Source organism: Ascaphus truei, chromosome 20 (genome assembly GCF_040206685.1).
Source record: "Ascaphus truei isolate aAscTru1 chromosome 20, aAscTru1.hap1, whole genome shotgun sequence".
Lineage (NCBI taxonomy): Eukaryota > Metazoa > Chordata > Amphibia > Anura > Ascaphidae > Ascaphus > Ascaphus truei.
Window position 1 is genome coordinate 24603084 of NC_134502.1, and position 16236 is coordinate 24619319.

General features: G+C 43.9%; 2 protein-coding genes across 2 annotated transcripts in view; one reads left to right on the forward strand and one right to left on the reverse strand.

Annotated features, from left to right (window-relative positions):
• DNM2 (dynamin 2) overlaps positions 1-3151 on the forward strand; it is a 48228-nt gene extending 45077 nt beyond the window's left edge. The window contains 1 exon segment of the mRNA XM_075577838.1: positions 125-3151. Within this exon segment, the coding sequence (XP_075433953.1) occupies positions 125-194 (70 nt within the window). The 3' untranslated portion in view covers positions 195-3151.
• Positions 3152-8441: 5290 nt separating this feature from the next.
• On the reverse strand, positions 8442-15019 carry TMED1 (transmembrane p24 trafficking protein 1). Its single transcript, XM_075577474.1, has 4 exons — positions 14807-15019; positions 13195-13292; positions 12667-12850; positions 8442-11503 (listed from the first exon to the last, which is right to left on the reverse strand). Exons 1-4 carry the CDS (start codon positions 14960-14962, stop codon positions 11285-11287), a joined length of 657 nt encoding a protein of 218 aa, XP_075433589.1. The 5' UTR covers positions 14963-15019; the 3' UTR covers positions 8442-11284.
• Positions 15020-16236: the final 1217 nt, after the last annotated feature.

A 16236-nucleotide genomic window follows, 5' to 3' on the forward strand; every position in this document is an offset into this window, starting at 1 on the left:
TATATTTATTTTATGATATCTCTGTGGGGCAGAGGGGTTACAAAATGGCTTCCACCCCTGGCCCCGCCATGTCTGTGCCCTCTTCACTTCAGCTATCTCTCTCGTCCTCTCTTCCTTTTTTCAGCCGGAGACCTCCCGCCGCCCCAAACCGACCCACCATAATCCGACCCGCAGAGCCCTCCTTACTAGACTAAGCGTCAGGAGGGGGTTCCCGGGGGGGGAAGTTAGAGATTACGGACGCGCCTTTTGGGGAAAGATGGATTATATGCGAGGGCGGGTATTCCTGCCCTCCCCTGCCTTTTCTCTGACACTGGGGTCACCCGGGCTGTGTAATCCGCCTGCGCCAGCCCGGTTTAGAAAAATGAGACTTTTTACACCGAAATGAATCCGAAACTGAGCCGGTGCAGTGTAACATCTCTACAGCAGGTGGGCGGCCATGTTGAAGCCGTGATGTCACGGCCAGACAGGAGCGGAAGGAAGGACGGCCATGTTGAAGCCGTGATGTCACGGGCAGACATGAAGCAGAATAATGGGGAGGGGTGTCAATGATGGTGTGATGTCAATGCAAGACAGGAAGCTGAGGCGGTGGCCATGTTGAAGCTGTGATGTCATAGCTTCACCGGAAGTTGCAGTGGCCTCTCCGTGTAATGTCGAAGCTTCTCGCCGGTCGGCTGCACCACTTCAAGGTGGCCGCTTCCTGTCCCTGGTGACCACTTCCTGTGCAACTCTGAGACCACCGCTTCCAGTGGCTCCTTGCTACTTCCCCGTGCGGCTGTGACTTCACAAATTCAAAATGGCTGCCTCCATATCCACGCAACGATCAAAAACGATCTTCATTCCCTTTTTATTATCTGTAATATTATTTTTTTAAGCGGGATAACATGGCGCGCAGTCTCCCTGTATCACGGCAACGCTTCGTTTTGATAACAGCAGAAGCAACCGCGATGGAGATGCAATTCGGGGAGGGAGGTGGGGGAAACTAGCTTTCAGGGGCGGGAGGTGAGCGTGACATCGGCTGTTTATAAGCAATGGAAATCCCGTCTGGTGGATGGAAGAGCCGACTCCATCCCCCAGCGACGGCTACTCGAGCAGTTTCTACTTCTTTTCAAGCGGTAGAATTTGCTATTTGTGTCTCAATGAAATGATGTACAGTCCTGGGGGGTCTTTAAAAACGGCATTCTCTCTCCATTTGTATCTGTATCTTAGCAGCGAGCAAAATTCCTTCCCTGTCTTCCTGCAGAATGTAGCGTTTTTGACGGATAATTTTTTTTAATCAGTGCCTTTATGGGAATGGGTGGGGGGGGGGGGGGCGGAGGTTTTGGGAGGAAGTTATTCTTTTGGGAATCAGATCTTTCCACAATTCCTTTTATTTTTTTTCCCCCCTAAGGAGATTCTCCCCCAAATAAAGAAATGGCTGGGCCCCCTGTCTGTAAAGGGTTAACTGAGAAACTGGTAAGGAATACCTGGGTTCTGGATTTTGTGATTAAAAGGGGTTTCTCTTGCACGGGGTTCCTATAAGTTAATTGGGTCAACGGCACATCCCGTGATGGGATAAGAGGGTTTTTCCACACGGGACTCCTAGACGTTAATAGGGTCAGTAATGCCTCACACTGATGGGATAAGAGGGTGTCTCGCTCACGGGGTTTCTACAAGTTAACGGTCAGTGACACCTCCCTGTGATGGGATGAGAGGGCGTCTCGCACACACAGGATTTCTTGTAGTTAAAGGGGTCGGTGGCACCCCCCTCTGGGATAGGAGGAGAATGGCTGAGACAGGATTTCTAGAAGTTAATAGGGTCAGCGCAACTCCCTCATGAGATTCACAGGTGTCTCCACACAAGGTAATTCTCAACAATGAATAGGGTTAGGGAAACTCCAAATTCAGAGAGGCCTGCCGCCTTTCTGCGTGAGGCGCCATTAACCCTATTAATTTACAGGGATCTCGAGTGCAATTGACTAATAACAGAGTTCCTTTGAGTTAATAGGATCAGTGGACTGTCCCTCTCTCTGGCAATGGCCCATTGCCGGGATTGGGATAGATCCGTAGCCCTGAGGGGGAGCCCTCTTATAGGATCCCTGTGCAGGAGAACCTCTTATGACACACGTTAAGAAGGACCCATTCTAAGTCTCTCGACACACAAGCGAGGCGTCCCTCATCTTCTCATCCTAACATTCAGGGTTTCTGGACAAAGAGTTCAGATATGATGGAACAGCATTAAAAGTAGAAAGCAATACATGTAAAAACACCCCCCACCCCCCAATATCCATCAAGAATGAACCATCTTAAAAGGGAGCTCTGTGGTACCCCCATAATGCAAAATAACCCCCCCCCCTTTTTTTTATATATATTAATTTATTTTTTTATCCCTAGCTATTTTGCATTTTATTTAACTAGGCCCATAGCCTGGTGTAGAGTGTCCACACGGCGACTCCTGTTTTTGTTCTTGGTGATTCCACCAAAGCAGAGCCGTTTCACGTACAACCCCCCCCCCCCCCCCAGAGACTTCACGGCAAGGCGGGTTCATGCTACGATCTTCTGACGAGACTCTGGTGGTGTCACCGAATGGGAATTTTTAATTTTTTTTTGGTAGGAATAAAACAGTTTACAGGAAAATCACTACGGGGGGAGGTGGGGAGAAGAGAGAAGAGAACCCTGTTTTGTACAGTAAACCAGAAAATTAACCCAGGGGCAGCGTTTGAGTCAGTCTTCACATTTAAACCCCCTCCCCCCCCCCCCCCATTATAGCTGGTGAGACCTGCAATTTGTCAAGTAGCTGTATACATGCCTAACCCCCCCCCCCCCCAGATAATGAACACGCTGCGCTGTATAATGGTGTCGAGTATCGCTATACACTTCCAGGGGTCTGCACTGTAGGGATACGGAGTACCCAGCTGCATTAGGTCCGTCTTTAAGCTCGGTCAGATGTTATACTCGGCACTGCTGTTTATTGCAGCCTTTCAGGGGGGATGTTTTGGTCATGACGATAAGTAAGAATTGCCATGTGTTTGTCCTGATATTTTTGTGTGTGTACTGAAGAGCAGATGGTTTATAAAACCCCCCGATTTTTGACGATGTGTAAAAGTGCCTCCTTCACTCTGTACCTTATTAATAAACTAAAAATAAAGGGAACTTTATTTTTCTGGTGATTTCACCTCTGGGTGTCTGGCTTTTATTTCGGGTGAATTTGTTCTGATGTACACTACGCTTCTCTCTCTTCTGCGCTCTACCCTTTTATCTGCCTTTTAATAGATCATCTCTATAAAAATAGGAGTTAATATCTACTATTCCATATAACTCCTATTGCTCCATATAACCCCACAGTAAACTCCTATTGCTCCATATAACTGCTCCTATTGCCCCAAATAACCTCTCCCTATAATTCCTCCTATTGCCCCATATAACCCCTCCCTATAACTCCCCCTATTTCTCCTTATAACTTTCCCCTATAACTCCTCTTATTGTCCATATAACCCCTCCCTATATCCTCCTATTACTGCATATAACCTCTATAACTCCTCCTATTTCTTCATATAACCTCTCCCTGTAACTCCTCCTATTAACCTATATAACCCCTCCCTATAACTCCTATTATCCCATATAACCTCTCCCTATATCTCCTTCTATTACCCCATATATCCTCTCCCAATAACTCTTCCTATTGCCCCATATAACCCCTCCCTATAACTCCTCCTATTGCCCCATATAACCTCTCCCTATATCTCCTATTACCCCATATAACTCCTCCTATTACCCCATATAACCCCTCCTATTACCCCATATAACCCCTCCCTATAACTCCTATTACCCCATATAACCCCTCCCTATAACTCCTCCTATTACCCCATATAACCTCTCCCTATCATCCAGGGTCGATCTGGGCAATTCACTTTTTACTGAAATCGGACACATTATTTGAAGTTAGTTTGGGCACGGTGAGCGGAGACCACCTGCCCGTGTCTTTGTATTGCCTCTCTGATAAGGACAGGGTGGGAGGTGACTACAGCAAACACTTGATTTGACATAGTTCCCCATTCAGGCCCAGAAGAAACGACAGTTACATAGTAGATGAGGTTGAAAAAAAGGCAGACGTCCATCAAGTTCAACCTATGCGAAATTTAGACGACAGATACTTGATCCTATATCCGTACTTACAGTATATTGGTCCAGAGGAAGGCAAACAGAAAACCCCAGTGACACATTCAATGATATCATGTAAGGGGAAAAATAAATTCCTTCCTGACTCCAAGAATTGGCAATCGGATTACTCCCGGGATCAACATCCTTCCCATGTTTACTTATTTGGTATATCCCTGTATACCTTTCCTTACTAAAAAGATGTCCAACCTTTTTTTTGAACAAATCTATTGTATCTGCCATCACAGTCTCCATGGGTAATGAATCCCACATTGTAACTGCCCTTACTGTAAAGAACCCTTTCCTTTGTTGCTGGTGAAATCTCCTTTCCTCCAACCTTAAGGGATGGCCCGAGTCCTTTGTACTGCCCGTGGGATGAATAGTTCTTTTGAAAGCTCCTTGTACTGTCTCCAAATATATTTGTATATAGTTATCATATCCCCTCTTAGACACCTCTTTTCTAATGTAAATAAATCTAATTTAGCTAGCCTCTCCTCATAAGTTAGATTGTCCATCCCCTTTATTAATTTGGTGGCTCTGCTCTGTAATCTCTCTAGTTCCATAATGTCTTTTCTTAGGATTGGTGCCCAAAATTATACTCCATATTCAAGGTGTGGTCTTACTAATGCTTTGTAAAGGGGCATAATTATGTTTACTTCCCTTCCATCCATTGCCCGTCTGATGCAAGATAAGATCTTGTTTGCCTTTGCAGCTACTGCATGACTTTGGGCACTATTGCTAAGCCTGCAGTCTACACGCACTCCTAAATCCTTCCCCATCAAGGATTCCACCAATTTATCCCCATTTCATTTGTAAGTCGCCTGTTTATTCTTGCTTCCCAAATGCATAACCTTACATTTATCTGTATTAAACCTCATCTGCCATTTACCTGCCCATGTTTCCAGTCTCTCCAAGTCCTTCTGAAGAGAAATTACATCCTGCTCTGATTCTATTACCTTACACAATTTAGTATCATCAGCAAAGATGGAGACTTTGCTCTCGATCTCAAGGTCATTAATAAACAAGTTTAAAAAGCAGTGGCCCCCGTACCGATCCTTGAGGTACTCCCACCTTTAGCCCAACCTGTAAAAGTTCCATTTATTACAACTCCATGTTCAAGGTGTGGTCTAACTAATGCAATTTGGAAGTAATTTCCAGAGACGCGAAAACAGCATCTTTGCTTTTAGCATGGTTAATTATTTTATTTTTTTTAAATAATAATTTGATTATGAAATTCTTTACAAATGGTTTTGTTCAGTTACCAGGAATTGCACCTATTAAATAATCCAAACCTGGGCTCTTCAACATGTATAGTAAATATATCAGTATCTTAGAAGACGTGGTCAGAATTGGCAACAGCCATCCAATAATAATAATGAGCCCTTTTTGTCTCATCTGGACAATACTTAAGGTAAGTGAGCAGGTAGTGTCCTTGCAAATATGGCTCAGCCTGTTCTAAGTCTGTCAAGGCCCAGCCCGTTCTAGGTCTGTCAATGTGCAGCTGGTTCTAGGTCCCTCAAGTGTAGCTCGTTCAAGGTCCATCAAGGCTTGCTTATTACAGGTTTTTTTTTTATTACATTTAAATATTGTTAAGTACCAGGTTTTGCTGCTGTTAAACACAGCAAGCGTTCATTTAATGGGTTAAAGGGTCAGTCTCACATAGGAACAAAGTGACCAAATTACAGGAACATGGTTAAAGGGTCAGTCCCACGTAGGAGCTGAGGGACCTACTGAACGGGACATGTTTAAGAGGGTGAAAGGGTCACGTCGGACCACTGCAAATTAATGACCTTCTCCCCTAAGTTACATTGTGAAAGTTGCCAGGTAATTCAGACAAACGTTAATAAATATATATATATATATATATATTATTATTTTGCGGGTTCAGTTAACACTAATTCTTTTACACCGTCTTATTTTCTTTCTTCGTTATACAGGAGACCCCCTCCCACAACTCCAGCCAAACCACAGTTTTGGTGATAAGACCCTGCTACCTAAACTCCTACCCCCCCACCCCCCCTTTCCTCTCGCCACCCTCCATCTTTGAGTCCGTGACATCAAATTCAGGAGTCGACACTCAACTGCCCTCCTGGGAGCGTGGCCTTCCCACAGGCCTGCACCGCTCTCTGCACCCAACACGATGTCTCCGTCAAGGCGTTGGAGTAGCTAAACAGAAGAGTTAACCATGCTGTGGTTACAATTGGAAAGCACTGCGCTGTTTAAGAAGCGGGTGACGCCTAGGAGTATATTGAAATCATTTTTGAGCAGGAGTTTCCGCGGGCAGAACCCTACCCTCTCAGCTCAGGGTGGGGCTAGAGATTGTATAAACACTTGATTGACAAGTGCCTCTCCCAATCGGAGGTCCCCGAAAAGCAATTCTTCACTTCCAAAGATGCTAAAAAAAAAAAAAAAACACCCAACCGTTGCTGATATCAGTTTCTTTACGGAACATCAAGTACATCTGTTATTGCATCATTATTGGCTATGAAATGGGGTTAAAATGAGGGAATTAATGCAATTTTTTTTTTTTTTTTTAAAGAAGCAAAATTATAACGAGGACGATTTATTTGGAAATCTTTTCCCAGAGCTTATTCTTGGAGGGGGGAGGCTGGTTTAATAGCTCTACCATGCCCCCTTTCTCAGCTGGGTCTCTCCCGAGCAGTAGGGGGTCTCGGGGACAGAACCCCCGTTAATTTCAACCCCAGGGTTCCCAAATTAACTTAGATGGGGGGGGGGGGAGAAGAGAGGTGTCGCCTGTAGCAAAACAAAAATGGCGTTCATATGCCCGATGCCACTTCCGATTGGGCCCGCGTGTCACAGGCATTTAAACAACCAGGAAGTGACGGGGCCTTCCCGTGTTTGTATTCGGGCAGGGGGTGGGTGGCCAAATCCAGTCCACAAGGGGGCCAACAGCGGGTCGGGTTTTCAGGATATTCATGCTTCAGCACAGGTGGCTCAGTTGACAATGGGGGGGGGGGGGGGGTGGGCGGAGTCAATTGACTGAGCCAAATGTGCTGAAGCCAGGATTTCCTCAAAACCCAAACCAGTTGGTGGCCCTTGAGGGATTGGAGTTGGCCCCGCCCCCTGCTTTAATCATACAGCTCAACCCCGCTATAACGCGGTCCGTTACAACGCGGATCCGCTTATAGCGCGATGTGAGCGTGGCTCCCAATTTTCGTATTTAGGAATACTTTACAACACGATTATTGGCGCCTTAAATACTTTATTGTACAACGCATACAAATTGTCCATTATTTCTAACGCGATCCGCTTATAACGCGGCGTGATTCTTTGGGCCCCAAGCACCGCGTTATAAAGGGGGTTGAGCTGTATCAAATCCTTGTGATTCTCTTCCTTATTTTAACACCCACCGACCCCTCTCTAACTTTAATATGAAAGAAAAAACGACCGTGGAATATTCTTACCTGTGGATGACGATTTTTGTGGTTTTTGCCTTAAAAATCAGCGAAAGTGAAAATTCTGCACTTTTGCTAGATTTGAGTCATTCCGCGTTGGAGAGATTAGAAATATATATATAGATATTTTTTTAGGAACCGTGATTTGTATTTAACATTGTTTTGTTTTTTCTTCTCTGCAGAAAGCGTGTTAATAAAGGCAGCCTTGTATTTATGCGGTGCTTAGGAATCTTTCAACCTTGTCCCTCCATCTTTTAATCTCCCGCGACTTTAAAAAAACAAAAAGGCGATTGTGAAAACGCCAGTCTTGGGATAAATGGCATTATTGAGATTTGACTTGTAGTTTAAAATTGTACCTTATGGGCTACCGTATGTCTTGCATTAGTTAGCAAATACTTCTCCTTACTTTGGCTATTTTACACTGGAAAAGATGCTGGCATTTGAACCTATTTCCTTCATGTCTACATTACAGTTAATCTGATTCCCACCTCGGATCATTACTATTCCTATAATTTTTTTTTATACACTAATTAAATCAGATCTCTCAACATCTATTTTTAACTGTGATCATTTTCTGGATCAATATTCTGGACCGATGTTCTAACGCCCTTTCCTATAAATATACCAGATCTTGTATGAACTACGACCCCTTTGTGTACCTTCGTCTTATCCACATATTGTAAATATCATAATGTCACTAACCCCTGGTGTAAAATAAATAAATACATCTCCATGCGTTTACTTCTGGTGCAAAATCCTTTTGGTCATGTTCAGTAACATATAATATTCATACACCGTTGCGTAAACAAAAGACACGTTTAATTGCCATTCACATCACCAAAATGTCTGACGACACCCTCCTGAAACACAAAATAAAAACTTAAACCAACACTTCATGATCCATTTATTGAGAAATTGCTACCAAAATGTGTTCATGTCGCGTTTCTGTCGTCAACGAATCAAACCATGATTTGCGAGAATATATAGAAAAAATACATTTAAATTACTGAAGACGAAGTAAACTCGACAGGCTTTTAAATGCCGTGTTTTTAAAAATGGTCACTGCCTTTTTCCGACGCTGATGGGGGGAATCGACTGCCCGTAATAAGGTCTTATAAAAATACAAAATATATTCATAGCAGCAATGAAGTTTACTGTACAAAAAACCACACACAAAACCCTTGCATACGGCCTCATTTTAATTTCTACAACGAGCAGCACAATCACCTTATTAAAATGAAATCTCTTGGCACGTTCAGGTGAGATGTGGACCGAATCCAGGGCGGTTACAGCTGCTCCAAAGATGGCTTCCCAGCAAATTTCTGTGTTAAAGATATATTCGCCTTGCTGTCCAATACGATGTCTGATTACACCAATTTAAAAAAAATATATATATGTTCCCTTCTTATATTTAATTCCTTTACAATTAGCCAGAACATACGTTAATATGGCTCGTCTCGCTTAATTGATCTCCGAAAACGTTCTCCGAGGAAGACGTGCGTTTAGGATGTTACACAGTACCAAAGTGACCTTGAGGAAGGTTAAGACGAGGCTTGGATTGTAGAATGCCAGGAAAACCACTCGCTTCTGATTGGTGAAGCCAATTGAGAAAAGCAGCAGGAGTTGCCATGTGGACACACTACTGCAGGCTTGGGGCCTAGTTAAATCAAAACACAGATCCACTGGAGCTGAATAAAATAGGCTTGTAATCTTTCTAGAGCATCATAAAGAACTCCCATTAAAGCTGCAGAGCAGGCTGCATTGCATTTCAGCCTTATTTTTATTATTGGTTGGAAGCAGGGGGGTCTCCCCAGCTGAACCCCATTCGTTTCAGCACCAGCATATCACCCTCCCCCCGATTCCAGAGATACTTTTCTCCGTATGGCGGAGGTGCCGGCCTCGCTGTGAAGTTTAAATGTCGTCCCCCCCCCTTTAATTGTAAAGCAATGCAGCATGTTCTGCTACTTTACACAGAAGTCGCATATGGGAGGCACCTTTAACTTATAGGAGAGCCCTTGTGAAGGCGTTATAACGCGTTTTTTTCCCCCTTCGGAGATTGTCCAAAAACAAGCTCGCCCCTCCATTAAATATAAAATTATCTAGGAGCGATAGCACCTGAGCTATGGAAGACAACACGGCAAAAATATTTACACATTAAAAAATATATATATATACTGCATTAGGCATATTGCATAGAAAAACGGCATTTCTTTTATATAACTTTCATTATGGATTGTACCACATAATATCCAGATTGGCCTGATTAAAAAAGGTTAGAGGTTAAATCTGGTATAGGTAGAAGGTGCAGGGTAGTAGCGTTGGATTGGCAATCGGGGGGGGTTGAGGTTTGAGTCAATATTGGATAATGGTTCCGAGGCATTCATTTCAGCAGCGCCCATATACACGGTGCAGCCACGTCTGGAGCGGGATCCTGAGTAATATCTGTGTATTATACAGCGCCTTTGTATTCCAGTTATACACGGTGCAGCCACCTCTGGGGCGGGATCCTGAGTAATATCTATGTATTATACAGCACCTTTCTATTACAGTTATACACGGTGCAGCCACCTCTGGGGCGGGATCCTGAGTAATATCTGTATATTATACAGCACCTTTCTATTACAGTTATACACGGTGCAGCCACCTCTGGGGCGGGAACCTGAGTAATATCTGTGTATTATACAGCGCGCCTTTCTATTACAGTTATACACGGTGCAGCCACCTCTGGGGCGGGATCCTGAGTAATATCTGTGTATTATACAGCGCCTTTCTATTACAGTTATACACGGTGCAGCCACCTCTGGGGCGGGATCCTGAGTAATATCTGTATATTATACAGCACCTTTCTATTACAGTTATACACGGTGCAGCCACCTCTGGGGCGGGATCCTGAGTAATATCTGTGTATTATACAGCGCCTTTCTATTACAGTTATACACGGTGCAGCCACCTCTGGGGCGGGATCCTGAGTAATATCTGTGTATTATACAGCGCCTTTCTATTACAGTCATACACGCTGCAGCCACTTCTGGGGCGGGATCCTGAGTAATATCTGTGTATTACACAGCGCCTTTGTATGACAGTTAAACATGCCATACAGTTATGCAGCCACCTCTGGAAGTGACCTGATCATCTTGTATTCATACAGCGCTTTCCCATCCCGGAAGTGCTGCGCAATCAAATATTGTGCGGCCACCTCTGGGGTGGAACCATGACGAGATTTCGGGGGCGCTCTGCCCAGACTGGAAAAAAAAAAAAAAAGGATCTTTTTTTAAAAGCTAAAACCAAAAGAGGTGGGCTGTCCGAGACCACAGGGAGATCAAATAGATCCAGTCCTCACGGTCAGGTATTGGGGATATCCCTGCTTCAGCACAGGAGGCTCAGTCAAGACTGAGCCACCTGTGCTGAAGCAGGGATATCCCCAATACCTGGCCTGTTGTTGGCCATTGAGGACCTGTGTTGGCCGTTCCTGCACTATGCCCACATGAGCCTTGTAAAACTGCCCCACCCCTCCAATATCCAATGCCGACTCAAAGCCCGGGTGCCTTATTGCCTACACGTTGGCCGAACATTTACGACTGGGACAATCGGAAGGGGGCCTTCCCCTCGGCCCAGGCGGAAGACTTGAAATGATGCTGACGGCACTGAAATGCTTAGTCGGAGTGGCCCGACTTCACTGTCCGTCCGCTCTCCGGCGCCCCGGAGAGGGGGGTGGGGGGGAGGAAGAAGGGATGCTACGTCCGGATCTTGCGTTTGTCGTCGAAGAGGCTTTTGAGCATGTACACCTGGAGGAACGCCACGGACACCAGCACCGCCAGGTTGATGGCGGACCAGAAGTCGACCCGGTCACGGTTGCCCTCCAGCAGGTTGCGGTCGCGAGCCTCGAAGGCGCGGAGGACGGTTTGCATCTGCATGCTGCGCTCCAGCCTGGCCTTCATACTCTCAATAGATTCCTGAGGGGAGGAGGGAGAGGGTGTAAGCTGCGTGTGTACGGGGGGGGGGGGGGGGTCAATACAGGAATAGCAGAGAGGGGCTGGAGGGCAGGACGGAAAATCCAGAGGTGGAAAATTAGCTGAAACACAAAAAAAAACTTAAACCAACACTTCGTGATCCATTTATTGAGAAATTGCTACCAACGTGTTCATGTCGCGTTTGTGTCGTCGACGAATCAAACCATGATTTGCGAGAATATATAGAAAAAAAAATACATTTAAATTAGTGATTAATATGCGCATCAATACAATTACACACAATGATAAGTAATTAGCTAAGTTGACGATCGGCGAAGATTCGGCTCAGGGGTTCACTAAATGGCTGTCAGTGCAGCAGAAGAGGACCAAAGATGCAAAGTTCTGTGGGGAAGATCATGTGACCAGGCAGTCACTAGATACAATTGGTGCACTGCTAGAGAGGGCAGGGCTCAAAAAAGGGGTGTGTCAGAGCCTGTTTCAGAAGAGGAAGGGAATGCGACTTGGTAAATGGTTGCTATAGAAACAAAAATGCTTGTTACATTATAATACATTGAATTATATTTTTAGAGTTGTTTAAAAAAAATGCTACAAGTATTTTCTCACAGTGCAGAACTGATTTATTACAAAAAAACACATGTAGGATATTGCTTGGACTGCAGCTACAAAGACCTTTTTAGTTCCACTTTTTGTTTACGTCAGGGTAGTTTACCCACCACCGGATAGAATAACGTAACAGGATAAAAATATCTTTTTTTCCAGTTATTTGGGGGTAAAATCGCCTTAATCCAATTAAAATAAACATGGTTTACTTAGGAGTTAAACGAGGGGGTAGAAGCATGGTGAATGCAGACTTGTTTTTTTTGGTGTACAATTTCTATACCAGTGACATAGCTGTGTGTATAGTCCATACAGGAATGGTAGAGGGGGGGGGGGGGGGAGGGGCAGTGACATAGCTGTGTGTATAGTCCATACAGGAATGGTAGAGAGGGGGGGGGGGGAGGGGCAGTGACATAGCTGTGTGTATAGTCCATACAGGAATGGTAGAGGGGGGGGGCATTGACAGGTGTGTATAGTCTGTACAGGAATGGTAGAGGGGGGGCAGTGACAGAGCTGTGTGTATAGTCCGTCCCGCCCTCGTTTCTCACCTTGATGTCCTCTACCTTGATGTCCAGGAGCTCATCGGGCTCCACCATCTCAGCCCAGCTGTCCGGATCCTCGTCCCCCTGCTGACTGTCAAATATCAGCTCGAAGAAAACCAGCTTCTCCGAGATGGAGCTGAAGGAGTTGTCGAAGCAGATCATGTAATCACCGGGTTCTGTGGGCTCCACGCTGAGAGCGAGAGAGGGGGGGGGGAGGGGGAGAGAGAGAGAGAGAGAAGAGTGAGAGGGAGGGAGGGAGGGAGGGAGGGAGGGAGGGAGGGAGGGAGGGAGGGAGGGAGGGAGGGAGGGAGGGAAGGAAAGAGGGAAAGGGAGAGTGGGAGGTGGGCAGGGAGAAGACAAAAAGAAAAGATGGGGGAGAGAGAGGAAAAGAAAAAGAAAGGACATAGAGAGAAAAAGAAAGGGAAAAGGATTGGAGAAAGACAGAAGAGTTTGGGGGTGAAGTTGGGCTCCGTGCCCCTGGCCCCTGCTTTGTGCAGAGTGTTGGTCCCCTGGTGTACCTCTGTGGTCACTCACGTGTGCACCCCGTCCGATCGTCGTCTCTCCATGATCAGCAGGACACCCGAGGGAGAGCTGAGGGAGAAATCCACATCCAGCCCGGCCCCGCCTATCACCTGAGAGAGAAGGGAGATATAGCTACAGAGCCTGATACACACACCCATGCTGCGATAGTATTATGTATATATTTACACAACCAATAGAGTGAGTATGTATGTATATATCAAATCATATATAGTATAGTGTATATACAGTAGATGATAAAGATGATATATAGTAGTGTATATACAGTAGATATGATAAAGATGATATATAGTAGTGTATATACAGTAGATATGATAAAGATGATATATAGTATAGTGTATATACAGTATAGAGATGATATATAGATATGGTATAGTGGATATACAGTATAGATATGATGTATAGTATATATACAGTATAGAGATGATATATATAGATATGGTATAGTGGATATACAGTATAGATATGATATATAGTATATATACAGTATAAATATGATGTATAGTGTATATACAGAATAGAGACAATATGATATATAGTTTAGTGTATATACAGTGTAGATGATATATAGTATATATACAGTGTAGATATGATATATAGTGTATATACAAAACAAAAAGAATGCTGGGTGCACTCAAACAATAAATATATACCAACAAGAAAATATACTTAATCAATGGTCCAGGTGCTTGCAGAAAGACAGGGAACACCAGTCAGTCCAATAGATATACAAAAATAGCAAGTCCGCAGGACACTCAATAGAAAAAGGTAATTTAATCTCAATAAGTCGTCAGGCAATCACACAAGCTCCAGAGCGACGTACGTTTCAGACCACAAGGTCTTTTCTTGAGCTGTGGTCTGAAACATACGTCGCTCTGGAGCTTGTGTGATTGCCTGAGGACTTGAGATTCAATTATCTTTTTCTATTGAGTGTGCTGCAGACTTTCTATTTTAGTATAGTGTATATACAGTGTAGATATGATACTGTATATAGTATAGTGTATATCCAGTATAGATATATATATAGATGTATAATATAGTGTATGTAACAGTGCAGATGTGATATATAGTATAGTGTATGTAACAGTGCAGATGTGATATATAGTATATATAGTGTATATACAGTGCAGATGTGATATATAGTATATATATATATATATATAGTGTATATACAGTGCAGATGTGATATATAGTATATATACAGTGCAGATGTGATATATAGTATAGATACAATATAGTGTATATATATACACAGTATAGATATGATATATATATATATATAATACAGTGTATATAGTAGATATAATAGTGTATATATAGTATAGATACAATATAGTGTATATATACAGTATAGATATGATATATATAATACAGTGTATATAGTACAGATATAATATAGTGTATATATAGTATAGATATGATATATATACTACAGTGTATATAGTACAGGTATAATATAGTGTGTATATATAGTACAGATATAATACAGTATATATAGTACAGATATAATATAGTGTGTATATATAGTACAGATATAATACAGTGTATATAGTACAGATATAATATAGTGTGTATATATAGTATAGATATGATATACCGTACATACCTGGTATTCCACCTCCATGCTGCCATTGCCCGGCGCTGCCTGGTAGAAACACTCCTGCCTCCCCGCCGGCAGCAGGAAGGTGAGCTCCGTGTCCTGGGGCTGCCCGAGACCCGAAGCCGCCAGGAGCAGCAGCAGGAGGCCGGGGACCGAGGCCATGACCGGGGGCTGCGGGAAACACCGAGGCACCACTTCCGCACCTCCACTCCGCACCTGATTGGCTTCCCCAGTCCTCAGTCGTTCTCCTACTCCGTATCTCGTTGGTCAGAATAGCTGCCACTCCGCGCCGCGTACCCTCTAATTGGCTGGGTGCGCTAAACCCCGCCCCCTCAGATCACTTCCATGTAGGGGTAAGAAGCTGACTTGGACCAATCAGATTGCTGGCAGCGAAAGACCCACCCACCTCCCTTGAATGTAGCCTAAGGTTACTCTAATGGTTGTATTGAAGGACCCCTCTTGGGCTCTTCTGCAGAGGCACTTTAGTCGTCCCCATCAGTGCCTGATTCTAACACAAATTATTATTAATAATATTAATTATTATTACAATTATTATATTTCATATGGGACTCAAAGCACTTCACAATGATAGTACAGCGCACGGTACGCTGCACATAGGATTGTTACAGACATAGTCCCAGCCCACATGATAATATTATTACTTAGCTGGGCACTGCCAGGCACATGATAATATTATTACATAGATGGGCACTGCCTGGCCTGGCACATGATAATATTATTACATAGCTGGGCACTGCCAGGCACATGATAATATTATTACATAGCTGGGCACTGCTTGGCACATGATAATATTATTACATAGCTGGCACTGCCAGGCACATGATAATATTATTACATAGCTGGGCACTGCCTGGCCTGGCACATGATAATATTATTACATAGCTGGGCACTGCCAGGCACATGATAATATTATTACATAGCTGGGCACTGCCAGGCACATAATAATATTATTACATAGCTGGGTACTGCCTGGCACATGATAATATTATTACATAGCTGGGCATTGCCTGGCACATGATAATATTATTACATAGCTGGGCATTGCCTGCCACATGATAATATTATTACATAGATGGGCATTGCCTGGCACATGATAATATTATTACATAGCTGGGCATTGCCTGCCACATGATAATATTATTACATAGATGGGCATTGCCTGGCACATGATAATATTATTACATAGCTGGGCATTGCCTGCCACATAATAATATTATTACATAGCTGGGCACTGCCTGGCACATGTTTATATTATTACATAGCTGGGCATTGCCTGCCACATAATAATATTATTACATAGCTGGCACTGCCTGGCACATGGTAATATTATTACATAGTTGGGCATTGCCTGCCACATGATAATATTATTACATAGCTGGGCACTGCCTGGCACATATTATTACATAGGTGGGCAC

What these genes read in the sequence shown, in the direction of transcription:
- TMED1 (XM_075577474.1), bottom strand. Translation starts at nt 14,962, where the DNA reads ATGGCCTCGGTCCCCGGCCTCCTGCTGCTGCTCCTGGCGGCTTCGGGT. An exon ending in GCATGGAGGTGGAATACCAG is followed by an intron (nt 13,293 to 14,806) that starts GTATGTACGGTA and finishes CTTCTCTCTCAG; the next exon opens with GTGATAGGCGGGGCCGGGCT. An exon ending in TCAAGGTAGAGGACATCAAG is followed by an intron (nt 11,504 to 12,666) that starts GTGAGAAACGAG and finishes TCCTCCCCTCAG; the next exon opens with GAATCTATTGAGAGTATGAA.